Source organism: Oncorhynchus mykiss, chromosome 1 (genome assembly GCF_057628025.1).
Source record: "Oncorhynchus mykiss isolate SJ-2025 chromosome 1, ASM5762802v1, whole genome shotgun sequence".
Taxonomy (NCBI): Eukaryota; Metazoa; Chordata; class Actinopteri; order Salmoniformes; family Salmonidae; genus Oncorhynchus; species Oncorhynchus mykiss.
The window spans coordinates 79721944-79747884 of NC_143022.1; the positions used below are offsets into that span (position 1 = coordinate 79721944).

General features: G+C 42.1%; 1 protein-coding gene across 1 annotated transcript; it reads left to right on the top strand.

The window, feature by feature from the left end:
• The first annotated feature begins 343 nt into the window (after positions 1-343).
• LOC110529637 (prolyl 4-hydroxylase subunit alpha-1) lies at positions 344-17836 on the top strand. Its single transcript, XM_021612021.3, has 15 exons — positions 344-734; positions 8989-9086; positions 9340-9436; positions 9518-9669; positions 9854-9991; positions 10072-10311; positions 10713-10933; positions 11151-11327; positions 11927-11997; positions 14697-14796; positions 14886-14939; positions 15388-15453; positions 15576-15644; positions 15758-15854; positions 16648-17836. Exons 2-15 carry the CDS (start codon positions 8990-8992, stop codon positions 16716-16718), a joined length of 1650 nt encoding a protein of 549 aa, XP_021467696.1. The 5' UTR covers positions 344-734; position 8989; the 3' UTR covers positions 16719-17836.
• The last annotated feature ends 8105 nt before the right edge of the window (positions 17837-25941 follow it).

A 25941-nucleotide genomic window follows, 5' to 3' on the forward strand; every position in this document is an offset into this window, starting at 1 on the left:
CCATGAAACTTACAGTTAACAAATCCAAATAGAAAAATTCAGTTTGGTGTGACTATTGCAGCCTGAACTTTAGGCTAAGGGCCTATAATGGCTTACATTGCTTAAATTAGTTACATACACATATTACATTTTTAGGGGCAAACTGTCAAAGTAAGAATCAACCAACATAAAAGGACAAAAACATTTTTTAGTAGAGCTTGGGTCTAGGCTAATTAAATGTAAAAGTGTTCAGATGTGGACATAAACCAAACACCAGTGGTCCTCCACAATACACACTGTAAACAGTAGTGCATTCTGGAATGCCTAATAGACTAATTATTCATCATATTTAGGAGTAACATCATTTTATCACGTGTCTGGAGCAAAACGTCCATGCTAATGGTTATATCCCAATAATGACAGGGAAGTAAGGGAACACTTCAGAATTGGTGTGGAGGCATGCTCAAAAATTCTCCCCTGAAATTCCCCAGTACCAAACTAGGGTTGAGTGCGTGTGTGCGACTCTGCACGTAGCAGTTTCCGTGGATAGAACCTACCACCAGATGGCGAGCCGAGGACCGATGACACGCCGAGGCGAGGATAAGAGCGACTGGAGGTTGGGGCTGTCATAAACGGTACCAAAGCAACGAGCAGGGACACCTTTGGAGAGCTTGCGAGCGGCTGCCGGGAATATATTTTGGCCACCGGAGTGTTTTTGTGCCACCGTTCCAAGACAAGTCTCTCTTATCATTTCGGTAATAATTCATGTTTGTTTGCATGTTGACAATTATCTGTTTGTCTAAACCTAGCCTAGTGTTAAATTTGATTACCATATCGGATGAGACCTGTATTATTAATATATCAATAACTTTCTCTACAAACACGTTGCATGTCCAATATGTGATATCAATTGCTTTTAGTCAGCCTATTGTCTCTATTCTATCAATCACTCGTCTTGTCATTTATTTATTTGTAGCCTACTTTACGCACAAAACCTAGCGCCAGGCATCCTATTCCAAACCCATCCACTGCGTAAAATTCCGATGCAACGTGGGTATGAGTTTATTTACACATGACTGTGCCTGCGAAATCTCTCCGTCTCAATAGACTAGAATGCTTTGAAAACGTTACAGATATTGCTATATTAGGCTATATTTTAAAATGGACATAGTTATGAATATGCCATGGCATTAGCAGGCTATCAAAAGGAAATGTTATACAAACCTTCCTTGGCTAAAATTAATAAACCTGACACTAAACGAAATCGACAACCGTGGCTGTTACATCGTTGTTAGTGATTGTTACATAGCGGCAAGTCATTTATGCACACGCTGTTACATAATTAACGTGTATTTACTGACCTACAAAGGCAAATTGTGTTTATTGACTGAAGGGGCTAACTGAGTTACTTACTGAATTAACAAGTTGTCTCAATATTCAGTTTCTTGCCGATTGCACGTAGTAGAGCAATCACATCATTCACAAACTCACATCCCGAGAAACGTCCTTGTGGGGGAGGGGCGAAGACGTGGCATTGCTCTCCACCTTCTCTCTGACTGATTCTGGAACTTTCACTCATAACTACAATACCGGTCAAAAGTTTTGGAACACCTACTCATTCAAGTTTTTTAAACGTTTTTTTTTTTTTTACTATTTTCTACATTGTAGAATAATAGTGAAGACATCAAAACAATGAAATAACACGTGGTAACCAAAAAAGTGTATAAACAGATCAAAATACATTTTATATTTGAGATTCTTCAAATAGCCACCCTTTGCCTTGATGACAGCTGTGCACACTCTTTCCATTCTCTCAACCAGCTTCATGAGATAATCACATGGACCTTCTTAAAAGTTCATTTGTGGAATTTCTTTCCTTCTTAATGTGTTTGAGCCAATCAGTTGTGTTGTGACAAGGTAGGGGTGGTATACAGAAGATAGTCCTATTTGGTAAAAGTCTTTAAAAGTCCATATTATGGCAAGAACAGCTCAAATAAACAAAGAGAAACAACAGTTCATCATTACTTTAAGACATGAAGGTCAATCAATACAGAACATTTCAAGAACTTTTAAAGTTTCTTCAAGTGCAGTTGCAAAAACCATCAAGCGCTATGATGAAACAGGAAAGGAAGACCCAGAGTTACCTCTGCTGCAGAGGATAAGTTCATTAGAGTGACCAGCCTCAGAAATTGCAGCCCAAATAAATGCTTCACAGAGTTCAGGGAACAGACACATCTCAACATCAACTGTTCAGAGGAGACTGTGTGAATCAGTCGAATTGGTCGAATTGCTGCAAAGAAACCACTACTAAAGGACACCAATAAGAAGAAACACGGGCCAAGAAACACGAGCAATGGACATTAGACCGGTGGAAATTTGTCCTCTGGTCTGGAGTCCAAATTGGAAACTTTTGGTTCCAGCCGCCATGTCTTTGTGAGATGCGGTGTGGGTGAACGGATGAACTCCGCATGTCTATTTCCCACCGTAAAGCATGGAAGAGGAGGTGTTGTGGTGTGGGGGTACTTTGCTGATGACACTGTCTGTGATTTGTTTAGAATTCAAAGCACACTTAACCAGCATGGCTACCACAGCATTCTGCAGCGATATGCCATCCCATCTGGTTTGGGCTTAGTGGGACTATCATTTGTTTTTCAACAGGACAATGACCCAACACACCTCTAGGCTGTGTAAGTGCTATTTTACCAAGAAGGAGAGTGATGGAGTGCTGCATCAGATGACCTGGCCTCCACAAACCTCCGACCTCAACCCAATTGAGATGGTTTGGGATCAGTCGGACCGCAGAGTGAAGGAAAAGCAGCCATCAAGGCAAAGGGTGGCTATTTCAAATATAAAATATTTTTTGATTTGTTTAACACTTTGTTGGCTACTACATAATTCAATATGTGTTATTTCATAGTGTTGATGTCTTCACTATTGTTCTACAATGTAGAAAAATGTTAAAAAATAAAGAAAAGCCCTTGAATGAGTAGGTGTTCTAAAACTTTTGACTGGCAGTGTAAGTCTTTATTCTTCTTAGCCTGGTGTCATAGACTAGATTTAACATATTCAACTTAAATCCAGATCACTAAATTGAGTATGTTAAGCCTGGCATGGTTACATAAGACAGAAGGTTACTTAACACAAATACGAAAGTAGGGTGGCTGGTTAGGCATATAATGAGAATGTCATGCAACATGTTCGAATCTCATCACAGACAAGTTTCAAATTTGTGCTAATTAACAACTTTGCAACTACTTAGCATGTTAGCTAAACCTAACCTAACCGTTTAACAGAACTCCTAACCATATCCCCTTAGCCACCTAGATAATGTTAGCATTAGCCACCTTGGTAACGTTAGTCACAACAAATTGGAATTTGTAACATATCTTGTGTTTTTCAAATTCGTAACATATTGTATGAATTGCAATTAGTAACATATTGTACAAATTACAATTAGTAACATATCATACTAAATGGATGATGGACATCCACAAATTAACACATACAGTACCATACGAAACATAACATATACTAATGTGAGTATCCTGGATTTACATTTACTATGTCACGTCTACCCCTGCATCCAGGTCGTTATTCTCCCAAAAATGACTGTAGTACAGTTTGGGGATTTTTTTTACCTTTCAGGTTTATGTAAGTATTTGGGCTTCAGCAGCCCTCAAATATATGGACTATAGTAATAGAATGAATTGATGTCACACTTCAAGTTTGTTTTTGGTGTCAGGTTGTGTGACCTTTGAGCCTCCCCTTTCACTGACATTTCTCACCCGACCAGGATAATACTAAACTGGGCCAATGATGTCCTGTCAAATGGTGCATTTTGAGCTCTTGTGTGTTGGTGCCCTTATATGGCACACTTAATCTAGTGGGGTGTTTTTGTGAAAACCATGGCCACTGGTAAAGAGTTACGACTGAGGATAACGGTATTACTTTGAAGGTTGTAGCCATCAATTGTCCTATTAACAATCACCCTTATCAGCAAACGTATTTAATTTCAAACTTCACATTTCTCTAGTAGCGCCCAAATTATCTTTCCACCTATAGTGTGGGGTCATTGTATCAGGGGCGCAACTTTGGTTTTAGAAGTGGGGGGGAAATAATAATAATAATTCTTATAAAAAAATATTTTGATCCAGTCGGAGACGTCCGCATGGTCCCACCGTTGCCTCGTTTTGTATCACATCCCCAGTGAAAGTTGCGCCCCTGCAGTGTATGGTTTATGTTGTATAAAATTGTAAAGATAAGACCTTTATTAAATGACTTGCGAGGTTAATACTTCTCTTCTATAATATCAGTGCTTTTGTATGTCTAGGATATTGCAGGTTTTACAGAGTATCTGTACAGACGGGTGCTCCAAGACTCTCCCTGAAAACCACAGGAATGGAGCCTTCATATCTACATTTCAAGTGTCAAGTCATGCAGTCGGAAATTTCTCCATGGCCTACACTCTTAGCAAAATAGGTGATATCTAGAATCTAAATGGGTTCTTCAGCTGTCCCCATTGAAGAACCCTTTTTGGTTCTAGATATCACCTATTTTTCTAAGTGTGTAGGCCATGGAGAAATTTCAGACTGCATGACTTGACACTTGAAATGTAGATATGAAGGCTCCATTCCTGTGCTTTTCAGGGAGAGTCGTGGAGCAGAGAGGGTTCTACATGGACCCCAAAAGAGTTCTACCTGGAACCCTTTTTTGTCTTTGTGGTCATAACGGATCAGTTAGCATCTATCATATCAGGTGATTTTTTATTTAACTAGGCAAGTCACTTAAAAACAAATTCTTATTTACAATGACGGCCTACCGGGGAACAGTGGGTTAACTGCCTTGTTCAGGGGCAGAATGACAGATTTTTACCTTGTCAGCTCTGGGATTCAATCCAGCAACCTTTCAGTTACTGGCCCAACACGCTAACCACTAGGCTACCAGCCACCCCCTGTGCTTATAAGATATTCCAGTTGAAGGTGAAACAAAGCTCAAACAGTGGTCTGAATTCAACATCATACAATAAGGATGTGTGTGTGTGTGTGTGTGTGTGTGTGTGTGTGTGTGTGTGTGTGTGTGTGTGTGTGTGTGTGTGTGCGCGCGTGCCTGTGTGTGTGCGCGCGTGCGTGCGTGTGTTTGAAGTGCCAGAATGGTCACTTTGGTCAAGACACAGGAAGGTTTAATTCTAATAGTGTAGGATGTTGACACTTAGTCTGGTCATCCAAAGGTTAGTCATGACTGTGTGTGTTTCATCCAGCCTTTGAAATACACTAACAGCCCCTATAACTCCCTTTTAAAGACAATTTAATACAGTCATTAGTTATATTACAACTTTACTTCACAAATGACGAAACTGTAACAATGTGAGGCTAATGATCTAAAACTTTTTAAAAAATGGGATTGACAGACCGGGAAGGTTTTTTCACTCACAAGTGATATTCTGTCTGTGGCACTGGCACAATACCTCTGTCACCTAATACAACCACCAGCTGCTTTGCCAATCCCTTGTCCATCCCTTGTCAATATTGCATTTTCCCACTGACTTGCTCTCTATTTGCCATGACTTAGTAACTGGAGGGTAATGACAGACTTCTGTAAGTGTAGCTTGGACATAAGCCTCAAACTGTGAATGAGTGATTGAACCTCATTGAGGTGTGTGTGTTTCCCAGGTAACACATAGTAATGAGAGAGTTGACGTAAAAGGACTTAACTCTACAGTAGCACTGGATAACACTAACCTCAGGCTTGTTTGAAACAAGTAGACCCTACAGGCATATGACAAGTACTAACAGATTATTGGTCCAAGGAGGTTAAACCTCAGGGAAAGAATGCAGACTCATTTTGTAAAGTGGTTAATCTGTTTTATATACAGGCATACTGATTTCTCCTGGGACTGGTTACTGCTAGTTGAAACCCAGTTACGTATGGGCGTCTGTAGAGCAGCCATTTGAGGTTAGTGGCTCTCTTAGAGGCTTGGTAACAGTAACACTTTACATGCTCTGGCATAACACTTTGAGGCCATTATCATAACAGTGACACTGTCACTACTGTCTCTCTGCAATAAGGTTGATATTCTTATGAGTTTTATAGCAGATTGGCAGCATAAGTGAAGTGTTACTGTCATTTGAGCACCAGTGAGAAACATTACTGTAAGTGGTGTAGTACTGTGTAAGACAACTCTGTGTCTCTCTGGGATAAATAGAATTAAACACGTGAACGCGTAAAGCATTTAACGTGTACATACCGTTTTGCTCTTACAGTTCTTGGCTTCTGGCTCTTTCCACTCCCTGTTGACCTTCATAGAAATATCACCTGTATGTTTCCTTTGTTTTCAATCAAATCCTCACTCTGTTTAAGAAAATGAGGACTTGCCTAAGCCTGTCCATTGCCTAAACCCTCAGTAGATAGTCTCTGTTGGCTGAGTTGGTGCCAGAGGGGGGAAGGTACGTGCAGTGACCTTTACATTGGCAGCGGGTTAGTATTTTTTATACATACTTCATACTTGGCGCTGCTTTCAATCCTGTCTCTCTTTGACCTCCTTATTCATATCATGGTGAGTTATGCGTAAAGGTAATCCTATATGCCATAATTATAGATATCCAAATATTAGAAATTGTACTTGTGACCTTATTTTTTGGGTCCTTCCTACTTCCTCAGCCTTCTTTTTTTCCTTTTTTTCCCCACCTTTATTTAACCAGGTAATCTAGTTGAGAACAAGTTCTCATTTGCAACTGCGACCTGGCCAAGATAAAGCATAGCAATTCGACACATACAACAACACAGAGTTACACATGGAATAAACAAAACATACAGTCAATAATACAGTAGAACAAAAGAAAACAAAAAGTCTATATACAGTGAGTGCAAATGAGGTAAGTTAAAGGAAATAAATAGGCCATGGTGGCGAAGTAATTACAATATAGCAATTAAACACTGGAATGATAGATCGGCAGAAGATGAATGTGCGGATAGAGATACTGGGGTGCAAAGGAGCAAAATAAATAAATACCAGTATGGGGATGAGGTAGGTAGATAGATGGGCTGTTTACAGATAGGCTATGTACAGGTGCAGTGATCTGTAAACTGCTCTGACAGCTGGTGCTTAAAGTTAGTGAGGGAGATGTGAGTCTCCAGCTTCAGAGATTTTTGCAGTTCGTTCCAGTCATGCAATTCGTTCCAGTCATGGGCAGCAGAGAACTGGAAGGAAAGACGACCAAAGGAGGAATTGGCTTTGGGGATGAGCAGTGAGAAATACCTGCTGGAGCGCGTGCTACGAGTGGGTGCTGCTATGGTGACCAGTGAGCTGAGATAAGGTGGGGCTTTACCTAGCAGAGACTTGTAGATACCTCATCAATAGAGTACCACTGTAGCCAGTGGGTTTGGCGACGAGTATGAATCGAGGGCCAACCAACGAGAGCGTACAAGTCGCAATGGTGGGTAGTGTATGGGGCTTTGGTGACAAAACGGATGGCACTGTGATAGACTGTTGAGTATGCACAGTAGAATGCAGATGTGTGTCACCAGCTTGTATGTTTTAGATGTCAGTGATCGTCAGTTTTGTGTCAAGTGTCTTCCAAACTATCTTTGAGGTTGCCAGATTGGTATTTCCGCATCAGTACAGCTAGGATTTAGATGTATGCACCTGTTTTGAGTTATGTTTTGACTGCAGGATTTAAACAATATAAGCTCTTACACTAGGATGAATTGGGTGTGTGTCAGCTACAGGACAAAGAGTGCTACTGCTTTCAGCAAGACCAGCTACTGTTAACACAGGGTGGTTATACTGCAGTCTTTGTCCAATGTTGCCATTAGTTCTTACATGCTTAATGAGTAGTAGGTATGCTAGATAAGCTAATGTGTAGAGGGGTGATTCATTTTTGTTGCTAAATAGAGAAATCTGCTGGATAGTACTGTAGCATTCACAGAACTTCCAGTGATAAAGTTTCCCGCAATGTGGACTTGTCTCTATTGATGAGGTATTGTCTGTGTGTTTTAAAGACCCCAGGCTATTAGGGATGTGTGTTTGTGGAATAGATGTAATATCTATGTGCGAAGTCCCCTCATCCCCTTTCTGGCCCATCCGTCCCCCTCCATGTCCATCCCTGAGGGCAATATAGACAGGCATGTTTGTTCAAACAAGGCCCATGCTACTTCCCTGACACACACACACTGGACGACTAGTGGAGGCTCGCTATGGGGGTAGGAAGAGCACAGTACCACTCCCGCAGGGCTAAGTCATGTCTAGATAGGGGCAGCCAGGCAAAATCCATGACAGTGCCAACTCCAGAGCTCATGTGCCAAACTAGTCACTCTATGGCCACATCCAAGGGGTTATATTCATCTCAGTGTGGTGGGTGAGGCAGAGAGGAAGTCATTCAATGTAATACTGTTTTAGAGGACTACTCTCTTTGAAACACACGCGCATGCATGCACACACACACCCACCCACACACTCACTCGCTAACACTCCCTTTCTATTTTCTGTTTGCTATTTCCCCATGGTTTATCCTTCCACTGCCTCACACTGACAAAACCACTCTTTGGGGGTTGAGGATTGAGGCCTTGCTGTGTCAGCCTGCAGACAGCCAGGGTTAGGGTTTGTCCTGCCTTCAAGGAATGTCCATTCCCACTTCTATTTTAAGTATTTGAGAGGCAGCACAGGTATAGCTAATTGTATGTGTTTTCTGACCTGTGTGTCAGGATAGTCTAAACTGTGGGGGGAAAAGATCAGTGGACTATGATGCTATAAGTTTCAGATTCTGTGAAATATAATTCGCAATTATGTTCTTCATCAGGAAATTCTCTCCTGTAGATCATTGGACCATTCTGTCAAAAGGGAACGCCACTGTTGATTATGATTATTTCTAGTACATTAGATGACAGAGTGTTCGAGTGAGCAAACAGTATACGTTCATTGTCCTTCTTTCACTCCTCCTCATTCTGGCCTCGTCTCTTTTCCTCTCTCTGCCACCTCATCTTTCTCTATCTCTCTGTCTTTCTCTCTCCCAGTATGTCCAGGATGGAGCGACAGTGTTGGTGGTATTTACTGGTGTTGAGCTGCCTGTTCCAGACTCTTTCAGCCCACAGTGACTTTTACACATCCATCGGTGAGAGTCCTCCCTTCCTTATGAGATACATAGTCATATGGTTGTGAGACAGGTGTTGGGTCTGCCCTCAAAGCCTGTCTGTCAAGCACATACTGGGCATTTTATCTACCCGGAATTACGGGTTTCTACTCATTTCTCATCTACACAGAAGTTGAAAGATATAGTACACAGTGTATTCCTTATCATCATGTGTATGATTGGTTTAACTAAACTTAAAATCAAGTTTGATAATGTGTGTGTTTTCCTCCCTTAGGTCACATGACAGATCTGTTGTACACAGAGAAAGACTTAGTCACTTCACTGAAGAATTATATCACGGCAGAGGAGAACAAGCTGAAGCAGGTTAAACAGTGAGTGTCCACACGCACACGAGCAACAGCACACACACACAGAGTAGCTGAATTGTGTCTCTTCTCCCATCCCTCTCTTAGGTGGGCAGAGAAGCTGGATGTGTTATCAGCCATAGCCATGCAGGACCCCGAGGGCTTCCTGGGAAACCCAGTCAACGCCTTCAAACTGATGAAGAGGCTGAACACAGAATGGGGAGACCTGGAGAGCCTGGTGCTGAAGGACACCAAGGAAGGTTAGATATGATGACACTATGAAGTTCACATTAGAAGAGATGAAAAGGAAGTTGAAAGGTAGCCCCAAAGCAGCAACGACAGATACTAGTTTTTTAACAGAAAATATTTGCTGCAATGTTTGTTTGTCTTTTAGATGCTCACAGTGAGCATCCTCACAAATGAGTATCTCTGTCCTTCTCTCAGGATTCATCTCTAACCTGACCCTCCAGAGGCAACACTTCCCTACCGACGAGGACCAGACAGGTGCAGCCAAGGCACTGCTCAGACTGCAGGACACCTACAGACTGGACACCAACACCATCTCTACAGGAGACCTGCCAGGTAATGTGTTAGGGAGCGCTAGAGAGAGAACCTCAGGCCTTTTATAATTTGTAAGTTTGTAACCACTGACTCATCCACAGGAGTGACGCACAAGAGCCCTATGACGGTGGAGGACTGCTTTGAGCTGGGGAAGATTGCCTACAGCGAGGTGGACTACTACCACACAGAGCTGTGGATGGAGCAGGCCCTGAAGCAGCTGGACGAAGGAGAGGAGTCCACCGTGGACAAGGTCACCGTGCTGGACTACCTCAGCTATGCTATTTACCAGCAGGGAGATCTAGGCAGGGCCCTGGAGCTCACCAAGAGGCTACTCATGCTGGGTGAGTTACCCTAATGCGGCTCAGAATGAATGAGTTAAACTAGTCACACCGGGAGTGATTTGAAGGACACACTGACAGAGTTAAAGGAGAGCACACTAAAGGAGCTAAGTTATGGGATGGGTATACTTGGAGGTTAACTGGTAGTGTAACACTGTGAATGTTAATGAGTGCTGAGGGAATATGATGCCCTCCAGGTGAATCATTGAACAACAGCTGCTGACCTGTATGCCCAGCATAAACTGGTATAGAGGATTACTCATGAAATGTCCCAGGTGGCAGTAGGGTCTGAAGTTAGTGATTCTGATAGATCCAGATGAAAATTCTAAATGACTCTTCCTTGTCTGTTTACTGTATGAGCATCAGTATTCCATCTCACTGTCCCCTCTCTCTCCTCACTCCAGACCCGGAACACCAGCGTGCCAACGGCAACCTGAAGTACTTTGAGTTTCAACTGATAAATCAGAGGAAGGCCCAGGCCCAGGAGGCCCAGAAGGCCCGGGAGGAGGGCAAGGAGCGAAGGAAGAGACTGACGAGTGATGCCTCCAAGAAGAAGCGCTTCAGGGAGCCTGTCCCAGAGAGGAAGATGTATGAGATGCTGTGTCGAGGGGAGGGCATCAAGCTGGTGAGGAGGAATTACTCACTCACACACACACGCGAAAAATGTATCAACCCCTACAAAAATGTCCATTCATTATAATAAACATAATAATGAATATTTCCTGTTACTGCAGAATTATTTTCCTGCTATAAAAACTGGCTCAAATGAAGATCCTACATCTGTACGTGTCAATCTGTCTTTCTTCTTACCTCCCTCCGCCCGCCCCGTCTCTGCCTTGTAGACCCCCCGCAGACAGAGACGGCTTTTCTGCCGTTACTTTGACAACCACGGTCACCCCAAGTACCTCCTGAGCCCGGTGAAGCAGGAGGATGAGTGGGACCGGCCCTACATAGTCCGCTACCATGACATCATCTCTCACGGCGAGATCGAGAAGGTCAAAGAGCTGGCCAAGCCCAGAGTGAGTTCCACTCTCTGTCAGTGTGTGTGTGTGCTATATTGAGATAATAAGGGTTCAGAAGGGTGTCATGACCACACAGATGTGTCTGACGGGAGGGTTTCATGGTCCTACAGAAGTGGATTTGCTGTGGATATGTTCTGAGGCTCGTACTAGTAACTGTCTGACCAGCTGCCGCTGTGTCTGCAGAGTCAAGGCCACTAGTAGACAGAATGAATAGGAAATGTTCATGCTAAACATAAACACTCTTCCCACTGGGCGCAGACATTTAGTTTTGATTTACATTTGGTTGAGTTGTCAACTAACATGAATTCAAGAAAACATGTCACCATGTCATTAGATTTAGGTTCAAAGACAGCATTTCCTTACATTGATGACTTTTTCAAATCCAATCAGTCAGACACAGGACTTTTGCTATAAATGGTTAGACAGGACGTATTCCTAGAGGGAACAGCAAGCTTTTAGTGTGTGTGGTGAGGGGTGTATACCAAAGAGCCATGGAAGTGGAGGTAGGTTGAGCCCTGTTAGCCCACCCAAAGCAGGGTCTGGGGGGTGGAGGTGGTGTCAGGGTACCCTCTAAACCCCCTCTCCCTGCCTTATAGCTCCGCCGGGCCACCATCTCCAACCCCATCACTGGTGTGCTCGAGACTGCCCCCTACAGGATCAGCAAGAGGTAAGGTGTAGCCAGGTGCAGGCAGGGGGGAGGAGGGTGTCGAGGGGAGGGGTGGAGCAGGAGGGAGAGCACCCATAACCCCTCTCCTCATTCACACCCCAGCTCAAACCCCTCCTCTTACACATGCCACTGGCCTATGCCTCTGAGTCCAGACCGTATTCCTCCCTCCAATGCTGGAAGACTCCTCTGCAGAAGCACAGAACCATACTTTTACTGAACCCTCCTTCACTCTCTCTGAATCATTTTCTTAGTCTAACCATAAATCAGATTCTAGAATAGTCCAGGGGTGTTCTAGAAGTTCAGAGTATAAGCTAATGAATAAGGAGATATGATTGTATGGTCCTGTCTGTGGTGAAAATGTGTTTCTGCTCAGGAGTTCTCTAGGATGTGAACCCAGTGGAGTGGGAGGAGAAAAGGTGTAGGTGCTTTTGGCCAACTAAGGGTGTGTCGGGAGCAGTACTTTTCACAAATCCTCTGTTCCTGTCATCACTAATGTAATCACTAGTTTAGCATTCTCCTAAACTAGAGAATAAACCATTAAGTTATACTACCCTTGGTTAAAGGACTGGCCCTGAAACAACCCCTGGCATACTGCTGGAATAACATTAACCGCTTGTGACCGAATCTGCTTTTCTCTCTCCTCTCTCTGTTTCTTTCACTTCCCGTTTCCCTCTACTTCATCTATCGTTTTGGTGTGTTATCTCTCTCTCTCTCTCTCTCTCTCTCTCTCTCTCTCTCGTGTGCCCGGGCAACTAGCCATGGCAGCCACAGTACATGACCCCCCTAACTGGGAAACTCACCATGGCCATGTACAGAGTCTCCAAGAGGTAAGGGGTCAAAGGTCATAATACATTTGGGTCTCCAGAGACCCCCCCCATCCCCTCTGGTCTCCCATCCCATACCGCCCTACATCCCCAGGATGTGCTATCCAGGTTTTGGCAGGTCTTTGGGTCAGTAGGGCCACCTCTTTCTGCAATGAATCTATGCTGCTCTCTTACAATCAGATGAATGAGGTCATTCTGGCTTCTCTCCTCCTCTGTGCTACTGTGCAGACAGGGCCAATTACACCTCAAGTTTGTGCACACGAACGAACGCACATCCACACACATTCCCTCTCTCAGTTCATGATTTTGATGAGTAGTGAGTGCCCACTTGTGTAGATCTAATATACCAGACAACCCCAATCTATGGTCAGACTGCTGATTGTAGGGGAACATGCCAATCTTTAGTCATAGTTACTTTAATAACTTTCATCTTCTTAAAAATAGAAATGCTCATGCCACACCCATACCACACCCATACCATCCCACATCACTTTGGTTTTTACTGCCCCTGCTTATTACTGTGTATATTGGAGTGTATATTTGTGTGTGTGTTTGCTAGGGTGTGCACGTGTGTCTGCATGCAAGTGTAGATGTGTGTGTGTCTGTCTGCCTGTGTGTCTGGGTCTGTGTCTTCGTGTTGAAGTATGTGCAACTGTGTGTGTGGTGAAGGGTTAACTGAACTGAGCGTGAACCTCATTTAAACTGACAACGAGGTCAAAGTGGGAGAGTAATCACAGCAGGGGAGAGAATTTGAAGGAAGAGAGACTTTTTGACCTAACCACCACTCTATCATGTCCAATTTATATTTTACTGTCTTCACTTCCCTAACAGCAACTTCTAATAAATCACTTTACTCACACACACATAGACTAACACACATCTTAGTTTTCAATTTGGCTAACCTTACAAGGAATTTCAGTATTAAGTAATACACACAGTATATTGCACTGGGAAAGAGGAGTCATCTTATTGGCTGAGAGATTCAACAATGTATCCAATAAAAAGGGATGGTGTGTGTAGAGCAGATGGCTGAACTTGAATGGACCTCAAACGTTAGCCCTCTCGCCGTGAAATCATTACGGCCACAACTGCTACAACTCTCACTTTATGCAGTGTATGGCAAATCTACTAAGCAGAGAATCTACCATTTTATTAATGCTATTTTCTGTGGTTTGACACTTTTTTATTTTCACACTGTGCCTTGTGGTGCATGACCCAGAAAAACGAAATAATCTTGAGGTCCATGAAATGACAGATAGTTTATTGTGACGTCTTTATATGATATGTGAAAGAAGCCATGACTCCCAGTGAGAATGGAATGCTCCCTGTTGGTGGGGGTGGTTTAGACCACTGGGCCAGGGTGGATGGTGAAAGGCTGGTAGTGTTCACTAAAAGCATTCAAAAAATTCTCCCCTCTGGGCCCCTAAAGTAAACTCATCAACCTCCAAAGCCCTTGTGACCTCCAGAACTCTCCCAAGTCACGCGATGACTGCAAACTCAGAGCTTCAACCTATAGAAGGCTTACATTATTGAAAAGTACATAAAAATACGCACAACTGTATTTAGTTACTCCTAAACTTCACTCTGACCAATGTACGCTGAGCTGATTGGAGACTCTGTCGGGACGCTTTCTAAAGTCCTTCCTCTTCCTGTCTTTACGCTCCTCCCACTTCTCATGTATCATCTGCACGTAACACATGAACCTATTGTGGTTTATATATTTCATCTTCAGCAGTAGCTTGCAGCATGCTTTGTCTGTTCTCTCTCGCTCTCCTAGACTGTTCATCTGTAATAACTACTGTACTATAGTGACTCTACCACCCCCCTGTATTTGACTTGTTATCCCTGCACCCCTGTGCCCTTCTCCTGTCCCAGTGCATGGCTGACAGCGTATGAACACCCAATGATTGACCAGATAAACCAGCGGATTGAGGACCTCACAGGTCTGGAGATGGACACTGCGGAAGAGTTGCAGGTAAAGTGTGTGTGTTTGTGTGTGTGTCGTTGTTTGAGATGGTTGACAGTTACATTTCCAATATTAATGATCTCACTGTTGCTTTGCAGGTTGCAAACTATGGTGTGGGTGGGCAGTATGAGCCCCACTTTGACTTTGGACGGGTTAGTATTGCCCTGCAGCCTTGATTTAATGACCGCACACATTACTGCTGTATGACGTTTTTGGATTGCATATAGCAGGGATCATCAACTAGATTAAGCAGCCAGACGATTCTTTTCTTGAGCAGATGGACAGGGGGCCGGACCATAATTACTAATCATTTGTGGACTGCAAATTGACCGCAAGAAGCCCAAACAGTGATTGTACACAAATGTTAGCAAGGTTTGAAATGATTATGTTTTAGTCAAATGACATATCTCTCTATTATTTATGGGACTACTTTGGAACAGAATTCCAAAATTAAAATAACTTGGAGCTGTTTTGATGGTGTTGTTAGAGTCTTTTATGTAAACAAGAAAATCGAATGGGCAACCGTGACATTTAGGATGTGGCATTTCTGCTCATAATGATCACGTGATGTCATGATCATTTGTTTTTCTCGCTCTACAGAAAGATGAGCCTGATGCCTTCAAAGAGCTGGGCACTGGAAACCGCATAGCCACCTGGCTTTTCTATGTGAGTGCTCTGTATTCATGGGACTGCTTCCTTCTTTGCCCCCTACCCTAAAATAAATACAATTTTTTTGGTCTCTTGAAGAGTCCAAGGTGATAATAGTTTCTTTTTTTTCTCGATTCTAGATGAGTGACGTGGCAGCAGGAGGTGCTACAGTATTCCCAGATGTGGGTGCTGCAGTATGGCCCAAAAAGGTGACTAAAAGCTTGTGAGCAATGAGCATGTGTATTTGCAGCCTAGAGTGTGTGTATGACTGTAGGTACATAGTTCCCTGTAACCTGTCTCTACTGTGTGTGATGTATTACAGGGGACTGCAGTGTTCTGGTACAACCTGTTTCCCAGTGGGGAGGGAGACTACAGTACAAGGCACGCAGCCTGCCCAGTATTGGTGGGCAACAAGTGGGGTGAGTTTGTGTGTTGAAACGACCTACATTTAGCTCTGTAAATGTCTATGACACTGTTATAACCATAGACATCCTATTAAATTACCAATATTACTAGTTACTAGTTAATTCCTAAATCTGTAGTTATAACTCCCGCTACTGTCATTCCATTACTTTTCTCAAGTGATCATTGTTGTGGTCTTCACCAAGTTATCTCTGATATAAACTGAGTGTAGAAAACATTAAGAACACCTTCCTAATATTGAGTTGCCCTCAGAACAGCCTCAAATCGTTGGGGCATGAACTCTACAAGGTGTCGAAAGCGTTCCACTGGGATGCTGACCCATGTTGACCCCAATGTTTCCCACAGTTGTGTCAAGTTGGCTGGATGTACTTTGGATGGTGGACCATTCTTAATACACACTGGAAGCTGTTGAGTGTGAAACTCAACAATGTTGCAGTTCTTGGCACATACTACCATGCCCAGTTCAAAGGCACTTAAATATTTTGTCTTGCCCATTCACCCTCTGAATGGGACACATACATAATCCATGTCTCAATTGTCTAAAGGCTTAAAAGTCCTTCTTGAACCTGTCTTCTCCCCTTCTTCTACACTGATTGAAGTGGATTTAACAAGTGACATCAATAAGGGATCATAGCTTTCACCTGGATTCACCTGTCTATGTCATGGAAAGAGCAGATTTTCCTAATGTTTTGTACACAGTATTCCAGACTAGAGTACTGTATATTTTTTACCAGACTAGGCAATGGTACAGTAGCTAACTTCTTTCTCTGTCCTCCTTGTCACCCTCAGTATCTAACAAATGGATCCATGAAAGAGGGCAGGAGTTCCGGCGACCCTGTGGCCTGAATGAGACTGCATGATGGGGGAAGGCTTTCCCTTCCACGCCCCTCTTCCTCTACCCCGCTCCTCCTCTATCCCTCTCCTCCTGTACCCCTTGCTTTCTCTTCAACCCCAGGGCCTGAGAGCACTGCTGTGGATGACAGGCCGTGAAAAGGGGGCCATTGGCATCCCTCCTTCTCCTCCTCTTCCTCCCTCCTTCACGTCATCCATTCCTTACCCCAGCTCTGTACCTCTCTGAGCCCAGGATGTTTTGGGGCTTTCAGCTTGGACAGTATTAGTGGTGTTCTGACTGACATGGTGCTCTCATGGCTCTTTGATATGTCTCAAGTGAACACGTTGTGTGTTCACCCTTATGTCTTTGTTTGCACTCTTTACGGGCTCTGTACACAGCAAAAATGGTCATTTCAGAGCACAGGTTCTGCGTCTTGCTCTGTTCTAATGTAAATAATATGTCCTCTCTAAGTGCATGTCCATAGTATGCCATGGACTGTTTTCTCAATTCAGGTCAAGTGTTCACTCCATCTCTTACTTCAATACTGATGTCGCTCCAGTTTATACTAACATATCTCTCTCAAAAACACACACCACACACACTCCAACACTCCCACATACAGCACAGACAATCTTAGGTGACGTTTACCTGTTTATAGCTGAGGTATCATTTGTGTATTGTTTTTTAAGATCTGGTTTGGTATTTAACTGACTTTGGATTTGAATACTCACTCACATTTTTAACAGAACATTTGATTCTTTGGCCATACAGATGAGTTGCACTTCCCCATTTGTGTGATGGAAAAGAGGGAGGGAGAAACATTGGACATGCTGTCTTTAAAATCTTGGAAAATTCAATAAGATTCATGCAACCTTAAAGTGTATCAATGTGGGCCCATCCAAAAAAAGTTGTGGTGTTTTTTAGAAGGCAAGACAAATTATTTCTGGTGTTTTCCCCACTGAAAAGTATTGTAAGGCTTGTTTCTTTATGTAATACTATCTGGGGGCCTCAAGGAGAAACATGATATTTATATCTGACAAGATTCACCCATTGTGTGGTTTGTACGTCCTTTCAAATATGCAGGAATATTTTTGGAAGTGTGAAATTAATGTTTTCTATAGAAATAAAGTCTAAATGTCATTGCTACCCACCTGAGTGATGTTGTTTTCCCCCCCTCTCATCAACTACATTTTTAAAGCCCTCAGCTATGACCCCTACATTTTCAGGTGGGTGTTTTGTAGGCCATCTTCACTAAAATATCCAATAGGAAGTAGTGTAGTCTATGATGGTTTATAAAAGCTACAATGGATGTGAGAGATGCTATGTACTGTTTATGTGTGAGGAAGGAAGAGAAAGTGTGTGTGTGTGGTCAGCTGTAGATACACGGGGCCATATCAGAACACTGGCCTGGCTCCAGATTGATTGGAAGGGAGGAGGCCTCTGTCTGTGTTGGTGAATGAAAGAGTGTGTTTTGTATCATCAGAAATACAATATTGTGTGCATGTGTGCATGGATGGGTGGGTGAGGATGCACCTGTTAAATCACTGCTAGGACCTGATTGCTCACACACCCTTGCCTTATTAGAGTCCAGAATAACATTCCTAAGATCTGCACTGTTGGAGGGGACAGTGTCCAAACCTGGGTATTAAATTCCAAGAGCTAACTGCGGCTTCTTTCCCTAATCACTTCAATTATCCTATGGTGTCCTACAGTGCCTCTGTGTGTACACAGATGGGAAAGCACTTATTATCTCCAAAGTTATTATCACCATTTTCTTTTCTTTTTTTACCTGGTATTTCCAGCATTATCCACTAGGTTTGCTGCCTGTAGAAAATACTAAGAAAAGTTATATAATTGACACAAGCTGTCTCCAATCAATGAATCGACCGGGACTCAAACACGGGTCTAGCACCTGTCAAGCCAACAAAATGAACTATAGAGTACCACAGTATGAGTCATAAGTACTAATACTGCAACCACATCAGTTGAAATTATATTGTCAATGCTTTGGATGCTAAGATGAATTGTGCTGCCTTATTCCTAGATTTGTCAAATGCTTTTGATGCAGTTGATCATTCAATCTTGTTGAGTAAGCTGTCTGTGTTAAGCCTTGGCACTGATGCCTGTATGGTTTCAGAATTATCTTAGCGACAGAACCCAGGCTTTTATGATAGACGGCGTTAACCTCTTAAATATTATGCTTAATATGGTGTATTATGTGTTTTATTATAGTGTGTTTTATTTGTAATGTATACAGTGCATTCGGAAAGTATTCAGACCCCTTGACTTAGAGCCTTATTCTAAAATGGGTTTAATTGTTTTTTCCCCCCCTCATCAATCTACATACTATACCGCATAATGACAAAGCATGAAACAGGATTTTAGAAGATTTTTTTATTTTTTTATTTTTTAGAATTTTACAAAATAAAAAACTGAACAATCTCATTTACAGAAGTATTCAGACCCTTTACTCAGTACTTTGTTGAAGCACCTTTGGCTTTTTTTTTTTTTTTTTTCGATTACAGCCTCAAGTCTTCTTGGGTATGACGCTACAAGTGTGGCACACATGTATTTGGGGAGTTTCTTCCATTATCTGCAGATCTTCTCAAGCTCTGCCAGGTTGGATGGGGAGTGTCGCTGCACAGCTATTTTCAGGTCTGTCCAGAGATGTTCAATCAGGTTCAAGTCCGGGGTCTGGCTGGGCCCTCAAGGACATTCAGAGACTTGTCCTGAAGCCACTCCTGCGTTGTCTTGGCTGTGTGCTTAGGGTTGTTGTCCTTTTGGAAGGGGAATCTTCACCCCCAGTCTGAGGCCCTGAGCAGAGATGGAAAAAGTACCCAACTGTCATACTTTATTAAAAGTAAAGATACTGTAATAGAAAGTGAATAAAGTTAAAAGGAAAGTCACCCAGTAAAATAATACTTGAGTCAAAGTCTAAAAGTATTTGGTTTTAAATATACTTTAAGTATCAAAAGTAAATGTGATTGTTATATACTTAAGGATCAAAACTAAAAGTATATATTACATTTCACATTGCTTATGTTAAAACCTCTACGGGATCGGTGTCCCCCCTGTTGGACGGTTGAGCTAACGTAGGCTAATGTGATTAGCATGAGGTTATAAGTAACAAACAAAATTCCCAGGACATAGACATATCTGATATGGGCATAAAGCTTAAATTCTTGTTAAATCTAACTGCACTGTCCAATTTACAGTAGCTATTACAGTGAAGGAATACCATGCTATTGTTTGAGAAGAGTGCACAATTATGAACTTGAAAATAGATAAATAAACAAATAAGGCATATTTGGGCAGTCTTGATGCAACATTTTGAACAGATATGCAATGGTTCATTGGATCAGTCTAATACTTTGCACATACACAAAATTCAAATTGCACCTGGACTGGAAAATTATGGCCTTTCTCTTGCATTTCAAAGATGATGGTTTTTTAAATAAACGTTTTTTTTCTTTGTATTATCTTTTACCAGATCTAATGTGTTATATTCTCCTACATTAATTTCCCATTTCCACAAACTTCAAAGTGTTTTCTTTCAAATGGAATCAAGAATATGCATATCCTTGCTTCAGGTCCTGAGCTACAGGCAGTTCAATTTGGGTGCGAAATAACAACACAATGTCAAATACAGGTAGCCTGGTCAAATAATTAACATCCAATCACATTAACTGTTACTCTCTCGCGGGAATTCCACTAACGGTCCTTATGTAGCCAAACGTAGCTGCTGCTCATTCCATTTGCTCGAAAATTGATGAATGGTTAAAAAAAGTAAGGCCCGCATCCATGGAGACATACCAGCTCTACTGGTAGTACTGCTACTACCAGCAGTACTACACCTGCACCTGTCGACGACACAAGTTGTTCTTCCACGAGCACATCCAACGCTAATTCTACATTTGTTGTAAACCCAGCTAGCATGGACTCTGATGTGTGAATCTGATGCAGCCGAAGAACTACTGCCCCCTTACCCGGGAAAGCACCAAGCTACTGCCCCCTTACCCGGGAAAGCACTGAACAACAGACAGGGAGGTTGGACAATCGAAGAGGCGCAAATATAATGAGAAATACATTGATTTGGGGTTCACTTATATTGGGAGTAGTGCCTTTCCTCAGCCACAGTGTGTTATATGTGCAAAAGGACTATCTAACAACTAGATGAAACCTTCACTCTTCAGCAGGCATTTAGAAACAAAACATGCCAATTTGAAAAAGCCACGGGAGGTTTTATTGCGAGAATTAAGATGACTTTCAAGTAGTAAGACATGTAAAAGCAACAGATACCATAAATAAGAAGGGGCTAGAAGCATCTTATATGGTGAGCTACCGAGTGGCTAGGACAGGCAAGCCCAATACTATTGCGGAGGACATAATTCTTCCTGCTGCCGTGGTTATGGCTGGGGCAATGCTGGGAGAAAAGGACAAAAAAAGTACACAGACAATGCCTTCATCAAACAACACTGTTTCACGACGCATCAGTGACATGGCAGGAGATGTTTTGAAACACTTACTGCTTCGCATACAAGCCAGTGAATTCTATGCGTTACAGCTGGATGAGTCAACAGACGTGGCGAGCCTGGCACAGCTTCTGGTATATATGTCCGTTACGTTTATGGGGGTTAATTAAGGAAGACATCCTCTTCTGCAAACCACTGGAAACCAGGACAACAGGAGAGGATATTTTTTAATTATTGGACAGCTTTGTGACATCAAATGGACTTTGGTGTTCAAGATGTGTTGGTATCTGTATTGAATCGTGCAAAAGCCATGACAGGGAAACATAGTGAAGCGGTAACACGCGTGCAAGCAGTTGCTCCTGATGCCATGTGGGTACATTGCAGCATCCATCGAGAGGCTCTTGCTGCCAAAGGAATGCCTGACAATTTGAAAGACGTTTTGGACACTACAGTGAAAATGGTTAATGGCTTTGTTATAGCAAAGCCCTTTGAACTCTTGTGTATTTTCAACACCATGCAATGATATGGGCAGTGACCATGTAACGTTTTACAACATACAGAAGTGTGCTGGTTATCAAGGGTAAAGTATTGACATGTTTTGAGAGACGAGCTTATAGTTTTATTTTCTGACAATTTTCACTTGTCTGAACGCTTGCATAATGACGAGTTTCTCACACGACTGGCCTATCTGGGTGATGTTTTTTCTCGCCTGAATGATCTGAATCTAGGATTATACAAACAACTGGATTCGTTATCCCTTTCATGCCCTGCCTCCAGTCCACTTACCGATATCTGAACAAGAGAGCCTCATCGAAATTGCAACAAGCGGTTCTGTGAAAATTTAATTTAATCAGAAGGCACTGACAGATTTCTGGATTGGGCCGCGCTCAGAGTATCCTGCCTTGGCAGATCAAGCTGTTAAGACACTAATGCCCATTGCAAGCACGTACCTATGTGAGAGTGGATTCTCTGCCCTCACTAGCATGAAGACTAAATACAGGCACAGACTGTGTGGAAAATGATTTAAGACTGGGACTCTCTCCAATACAACCCAACATTGCAGAGTTACGTGCATCCTTTCAAGCACACCCTTCTCAATAACCTGTGGTGAGTTACTCACAATTTTCGATGAACAAATAAGGTTTTATATGTAAGATGGCTAAATAAAGAGCAAAATGATTGATTATTATTATATTATTATTTGTGCCCTGTTCCTATAAGAGCTCTTTGTCACGTCCCATGAGCCGGGTTGTGACAAAAACTCACATTCATTCTTATGTTTAATAAATGCATCGTATAGTGTGTGGCAGGCTTACAATGATGGCAAAAAAAACAAAATTTGAGAGTGCGCTGACCCTGGTGCTAGAGGGGGTACACAGCTGGAGGTTGAATGTTTGAAGGGATACGGAACTATAAAAGGTTTGGGAACCACTGCTTTAAGCAAACCAGACCACACAATTACATTTTTTATTTATGGATATCCAGGGGCACAATCCAACACTTAAACATAATTTACAAACAAAGCATGTGTGTTTAGTGAGTCCGCCAGATCAGAGTCAGTAGGGATGACCAGGGATGTTCTCTTGGTAAGTGTGTGAATTTGACCATTTTCCTGTCCTGCTAAGCTTTTGAAATGTTAGTAGTACTTTTTTTGGGATGCCAGGGGAAATGTATGTAGTTAAAAGTAAATGATTTTCTTTAGAAAAGTGGGGGAGTAAAAGTAAAAGTAGTAAAAAATATAAATAGTAAAGTAGAATACAGACACCCCAAAAAACTACTTAAGTAATACTTTAAAGTATTTTTACTTAATTACATTACACCACTGGTCCTGAGCGCTGTGGAGCAGGTTTTCATCAAGGATCTCTCTGTACTTTGCTCTGTTAATCTTTCCCTTGATCCTGACTAATCTCCCTGTCCTTGTCATTGAAAAGCATCTTATTAGCATGATGCTGCAACCATCATGCTTCACCGTAGGGGTGGTGCTATATTTCCTCCAGACGTAACACTTGTCAATTAGGCCAAAGAGTTCAATCTTGGTTTCATCAGAACAGAGAGTCTTGGTTCTCATGGTCTGAGAGTCCTTTAGGTGCCATTTGGCAAATTCTATCTGGGCTGTTATGTACCTTTTACTGAGGAGGGGCTTCCGTCTGGACACTCTACCATAAAGGCCTGATTGGTGGAGTGTTGCAGAGATGGTTGTCCTTCTGGAAGGTTCTCCCCTCTCCACAGAGGAACTCTGGAGCTCTGTCAGAGTGACCATTGGGTTCTTGGTCACCTCCCTGACCATGGCCCTTCTCCCCCGATTGCTCAGTTTGGCTGTACGGCCAGCTGACAGGTGTGTGCCTTTCCAAATCATGTCCAATCAATTGAATTTACCACAGCTGGACTCCAATGAAGTTCTAGAAACATCTCAAGGAGGATCAATGGAAACAGGATGCACCTGACCTCAATTTCGAGTCTCATAGCAAAGGGTCTGAATACTTATGTAAATAAGGTATTTCTGTTTTAGTTTTTTTTATAAATTTTCAAACATTTCTAACAACCTGTTTTCGCTTTTCATTATGGGGTATTGTGTGTAGATTGATGAGGACATTTTTTCATTTTTTTAGAATAAGGCTGTAATGTAAGAAAATGTGGAAAAAGGGAAGGGGTCTGAATACTTTCTGAATGCACTATTGTTTTTTATTTATGTATTGGGTTTTATTTGTAAACATATACAGGGCTCTCTTGTAAAAAATAGTTTTTATCTCAATCCCTGTTTAAATAAAGGTTTATACCAATCCCTGTTTAAATAAAGGTTTATACAGAATAAATAATATCCATTAAACCTAGTGTTCAAACAGGGAAATGGTTCCAATCGTTTTTCCACGATTCATTTTTCCAGTAGGGGATTTTAGAAACGCTTAAAATAAGGGCTGTGTTTTGTGTAAGTTTATCCAGGCATGATGTTTTGGTAACCATGTAAATCTCTATAGGACAAGGTGACCCAAAAATGAAACACTAATTAGCTGCTAATTTGCCTATCATAAAGAACTACAAATGCCATGATGATATGGACGAAGCTGCCAAATCAAGGCAAAGGTAAGAATCTCTGGATTAACTATCTAATGTTAGATAAATGTAGTAATGAATAAATGGGAAAAATGTCTTTAAAAGGACAATTTTGTGAACTGTCTTGTGCAAGTTTTAAATTAACACAACACCTTTTAGCAAAGGTCTCAGCTAGAGATGACACGCAGGAGCTTGCAGGGATTTGTAGTTTTGCTTGATGTCTACTTTGATGCTGATTAGCATTCTCGAATCTGAGAGTAAATAGAGCTGAATATATTGATAAAAGTCACCTTGTCCTAGAGAGATTTGCATGGTTATCAAAACGTCATGCCAGGGTATGCCTACACGAAACAGCCCTTATTTTAGTCTTTCTAAAATCCCCCCTGGGAAAAATGAATGGTGGAAAAACGATTGGCCACTAGGTTTTATGGGTATTATGACACCTCCACTGTGTGACTCTATGCCAAGAGCCCTGAATCTCTTGAGGAGCCTGAGGTCAATACATTATCAATTTCCTAAAGCATATCTTATGCTTCCCAGCTGAAACATTTGACGCATATATTTTGATAACATTTAATTATGTTTTTGGTTTTGGTCTTAGTCAAAAAATAATGTGGCTGTTTGTGCACACATTTTTTCTTGAGGCAAGTCCAGTAGTCAAAGTCTAGGCCCCTTCGTTGGTGATTGATCAACAGTATTACTCCTAGTAAAAGTGGAAACATTAAGTCATTAAGTGTTTGTTGTCATCCAACAATATTTTTTCACTCTTCGAAATACTGCACCAAACATCTTAGCTATATGTAAAATTGCAAGATTAACCTCTGCCAAAACTTTAACATTAATGACAGATTTCTTTAGTTATCTTAAATTAATTCAGACTATTTAGAGAATGTGTTTCTGACTATGTTGTTGCTATGGTGGCTCACGAGGGACAAACAGTAATATTGCAGCTTTTTTCTTGTTTTTCAAGCGAAGGTCTTTTGGGAGTATGCATTGCCTAGCCAAGTTCTGCCAGGAGCAAACCAAACCTAACTATGCGGACACTATAAGGGGATAGCGTTTCTTCATTTTTCTATTTTCCAAGCCTCTCACTTGTACACGCCTCTCCGATGACCTCACAGGCCCCATACCACTTCTGACAAGACAGTCAAGCCAACACATGAACCATTACGCCAATAGGTCGGACATTTTGGCATAACGGTTAAGGTGTTGGCTGGACAGTCACAGGGTTCGAGTCCAGGTCCTGCCAACTCCCCGAGTTCGCCACAACATGGTTTCATTGTCTCAACTGCCCCTAATTTACTACAACTTCCGAGTGCTTTGGAGAAGGTAATCTTGAGCAAAGTGAAGTGTAGAATCACTGATCTACAAATAGGATTCCTTGACAAATTATAGGCTTTGTTCAATTAAGATTCGTAGAGTAACGCCTCCCCTGGCTTATTAGCCGATCCGCCTACCGATCCCCCACAATCATGATGGGGCACACTCTTTTCACGCCACTTTGATACAAAGTGATATTCGTAGCAGGTTAGGGAAGCATTTTCACTAACCCTTTCCTTAACTTTAACCTCAGTCTCCTAACCTGCTTTATACGTTTCCCTAACCTGCTACATCGAAGTGGCGTGATAAGAGTGTTTCCTCTAAGTGTGTAGCGCCCTGCGCGCCTGTCATGTGACCTGTCAGTACTAATTGCTATCAGCATTTGTTCCACTGTGGCATCTGCGGCCA

What these genes read in the sequence shown, in the direction of transcription:
- LOC110529637 (XM_021612021.3), top strand. Translation starts at nt 8,990, where the DNA reads ATGTCCAGGATGGAGCGACAGTGTTGGTGGTATTTACTGGTGTTGAGC. An exon ending in ACACTGCGGAAGAGTTGCAG is followed by an intron (nt 14,797 to 14,885) that starts GTAAAGTGTGTG and finishes GTTGCTTTGCAG; the next exon opens with GTTGCAAACTATGGTGTGGG. An exon ending in CCCACTTTGACTTTGGACGG is followed by an intron (nt 14,940 to 15,387) that starts GTTAGTATTGCC and finishes CTCGCTCTACAG; the next exon opens with AAAGATGAGCCTGATGCCTT.